The sequence below is a fragment of the Triticum dicoccoides genome, chromosome 3B (genome assembly GCF_002162155.2).
Source record: "Triticum dicoccoides isolate Atlit2015 ecotype Zavitan chromosome 3B, WEW_v2.0, whole genome shotgun sequence".
Taxonomy (NCBI): Eukaryota; Viridiplantae; Streptophyta; class Magnoliopsida; order Poales; family Poaceae; genus Triticum; species Triticum dicoccoides.
Window position 1 is genome coordinate 203,234,946 of NC_041385.1, and position 3,078 is coordinate 203,238,023.

At 47.3% G+C, this 3,078-nt stretch overlaps 1 protein-coding gene and 1 long non-coding RNA gene across 2 annotated transcripts in view; both read right to left on the bottom strand.

Annotated features, from left to right (window-relative positions):
- Window positions 1-468: 468 nt before the first annotated feature.
- LOC119275545 lies at window positions 469-2,025 on the bottom strand. The gene is made up of 2 exons (XR_005135747.1): window positions 1,228-2,025; window positions 469-1,124 (listed from the first exon to the last, which is right to left on the bottom strand). It is a non-coding gene; the product is annotated as an uncharacterized LOC119275545 (long non-coding RNA).
- Window positions 2,026-2,726: 701 nt separating this feature from the next.
- LOC119275546 (eukaryotic translation initiation factor 3 subunit L-like) overlaps window positions 2,727-3,078 on the bottom strand; it is a 3,630-nt gene continuing 3,278 nt past the window's right edge. Inside the window, exon 7 of the mRNA XM_037556409.1 lies at window positions 2,727-3,020. Within this exon, the coding sequence (XP_037412306.1) occupies window positions 2,976-3,020 (45 nt within the window). The 3' untranslated portion in view covers window positions 2,727-2,975. The remainder of the gene's footprint in view (window positions 3,021-3,078) is intronic.

Below are 3,078 nucleotides of genomic sequence, written 5' to 3' on the forward strand. Positions count from 1 at the left end.
GGCACTTGACATACAGTATGTGATGCTAGCTATATGAAATACCCAAAGAAAGACCAGACTTAATTCTTGCGGACCTTACTATATAAAATACCCAAAGAAAGACCAGACTTAACTGAGAATGAAATTTTAGAGAACGCTCACTTAAACATTCAAAGAAAAATTGTTAATATCATGGAAAAATACAGTGATTGGAACACATCTCGCAGAATATATCACACTAAATGTCTAAGCTATATATATAATTCCAACTGACATTGTGGATGGGATGCTAGTAGAAGAAAAACACATGGTAGAACAATTATCATTAAAACCAAGAGGTTAGCAATTAATTGGTGCAATCCTGTAACTTTGGGCCAAGAATGTTCATATTTCAGTCGATCTACTAAAGGGGTTTTATGGTATCTCGGTCTATGTCGTTAATTGACCATTTCGACCATTGATACAATTCACAATAGTAAACAATTCTCAGAAGCAAAAGGGTAAATGATTTTAGGGATCTTTCAAAAAGAAATTGCATCAGTAAAACTTAGGAAGGCATAATTGCATATCCAGGCCAAAGCTTCCATGCATGTTTCCCATCACATGTATGCAGCCATGTATGCCAAGCAAGGCTGGCCTCAGATGGGTGCCACAACTTGGGGTGTCTTTGGCTCGCTTGTGAAGGAGAGTAAGGGGAAGAGGCAAGGTTGTGCTGCTACACCTCATCGTTTGTCCGCTCGGTCTGCAATGCTCTCCAACGACAGGTTGGAGATGAAGTGGTTGCACGCGAAGTGAGCGGCATGGTGGCCCGCATTTCCATCGAGGAAAAAGCACAGGGGCGGGGCAGAGTGGAGGCGACACTGATTATACACCAAACTTTCTCACTCCCAATACTGCATGAAGCACCCTGCCTCGTCATGTTCTTCTGACTGAAGTTTGATGTAGCCCTGAATATATGTGCAACGGTGACACTGCACTTACTTTGCCAGCCCCTGCAATCAAATTTGTCAACCCATAGAGCATAGTCCATAAATACTCTGATTTTTCTCAAGGGGACTATAGGGGCCAAATAATTTCAAAATCGGGGAGAAAATCATAGATGAATATGTTGAGCAAAGCCGGCTGCCCCTGCTGTCTTGAAGCTCCTATACCACAAAACAAATATCAGTGCACTGCTTTGCTAATCTAGACCAAAACAAATCAAGGAAACTATCAATTTTTCCGATAAAGATTCTAATCGTGACATACTCATCCTAATCCGCCTCTGCCTGCAACAACCCACTTCCTCTGGCTGCGAACACTGACGCACATCTAGATGCACGCACCAACGCCACATTAGTCTAGCAACCCGATTGAGTCCCACCATCATACCATTTTTTGAATCATATGGAAGGAGAGTTACTCTCATGATGTATTCACGTGGGAGTTTACCTCAAGGATCTGTGACTGAAACCGGCTCGGACAAACACACAAACACGTTGTGTGCAATAAATAACTGAGAACATCCACAACCTATAACCAGCTAATTATATCCCTATTGACAAGAAGCACCACATATGCAGTAATTTGACATCATGAAACTGTGCAAACTCGTGATCCTCAGCAGAAAATAAAAGTCATCCAGAGAAACTGGCCTGCGGTTTCCTCTGGTAGCATGGGGTGGGCACAGAAATCACGTGCGTCCGAAGTTGAGGTGGAGGAGCAGAGGGGGCGGCGAGTGCAACGACGACCGGATGGCCGTGTGGCTCTGGTCGAGCGGCGAGCGCGAGCCCTCCCAGGCAGCACACATCGAGGAGCTCGGGTGCGCAGAGGAAGGATGAGCTGAGGCAGAATGATGGTGCAGGGTGATGTGATCTCCGTCGTCGGTTGGCCGGGCCGACGACCGGCGACTGGTGTGTCACCGGATCGAGCGTCCCGCGGGTCGGGCGAGTCCTGGCGGCGCAGATCGGCCCGCCAGCGCCGCACCCTCCCATCCTCTGCCTCCCGCGAGGTCGCGACGAGGGGAGCCGTGAACGGCGAAGAAATCCGCGGGTGAGGAGGAGATGGGATTTGGACTGCGGGTTGATTTGTGTAAACTTCAAGGGCTCTGTTGCAAAAAAATACTCGGTAATAACTGCTTTATTAGTAGGTAAAGATTTAGTTTATTGAGTATCTCCCAAATAAGCCGAAGTGTCACTCGGGGAGCCCAAACAGCCTCATGGGTATTATCTTGGAGATACTACAAGACATGATGGTGACATGTCACAACATGAACGATGTTGTGGTCGCTCATCGCAACAAATGTTGAGCACACCTATCACAACACGAACGATGTGATCGCTCATTGCAATGTGGTCGGCAGTGCGATCACCCATTGCAAACACAAACAACATTTGGTTGCTCATTGCAACACATGGGATGTTGCAATGACCCATTGCAACATCCTCCCCTTCCCCACGACAGATGTCGCAGGGAGCCTCGCCGTCCGCAGAGCGCAGATCCACAGCCCGCCGTCGTCATCAGGGCACCTCATCATTGCAGCAGCAACCATCCACTTCACAGCACCCACCGCAAGGCCACAAGGAAGGTGCCTCCCTTTTTCTCACCCGCTTCGGGAGCCACGTTGTTGGGCAGCGGACTAGGGTCAAGATCAGAAGGAGCGATGCATTGAGCCCACAGGGCATGGCAAGAATGCAAGGCAACTGATGAGCGTCGTGCAATCAGCCTCCAGATGTAGTACCTGTGAGCCGAAAAATGTGCCCACCCAATTGGATAAACACAGAAGGTATCTCAAGTTCTCAATTCGTAACCGACGGATTACTCGTCAAATAGCAAACAGGAACTAGAAACGGGATAATACAGTGAATTGCCAATGCTTCACTGAGTCAAAAAGTGTACCAGAAGGCACAACTAATGCTCTGCTAACAGTAGCCATCACAACTGCCTCTCACAATAGGAAAAAAGAAAAGGAAAACAGGATCCTGGGACGTTTCTCTCCTCCATGATCTCTACCATGCTCAGTCAAGCTGTACCTTGTCCAATTCAGCAATGGTTTCTTCAAACTGTAGGATATTGACAAAGGAAGTTTAGACTATGGTCTAGCAACGATTTGCTATCTAT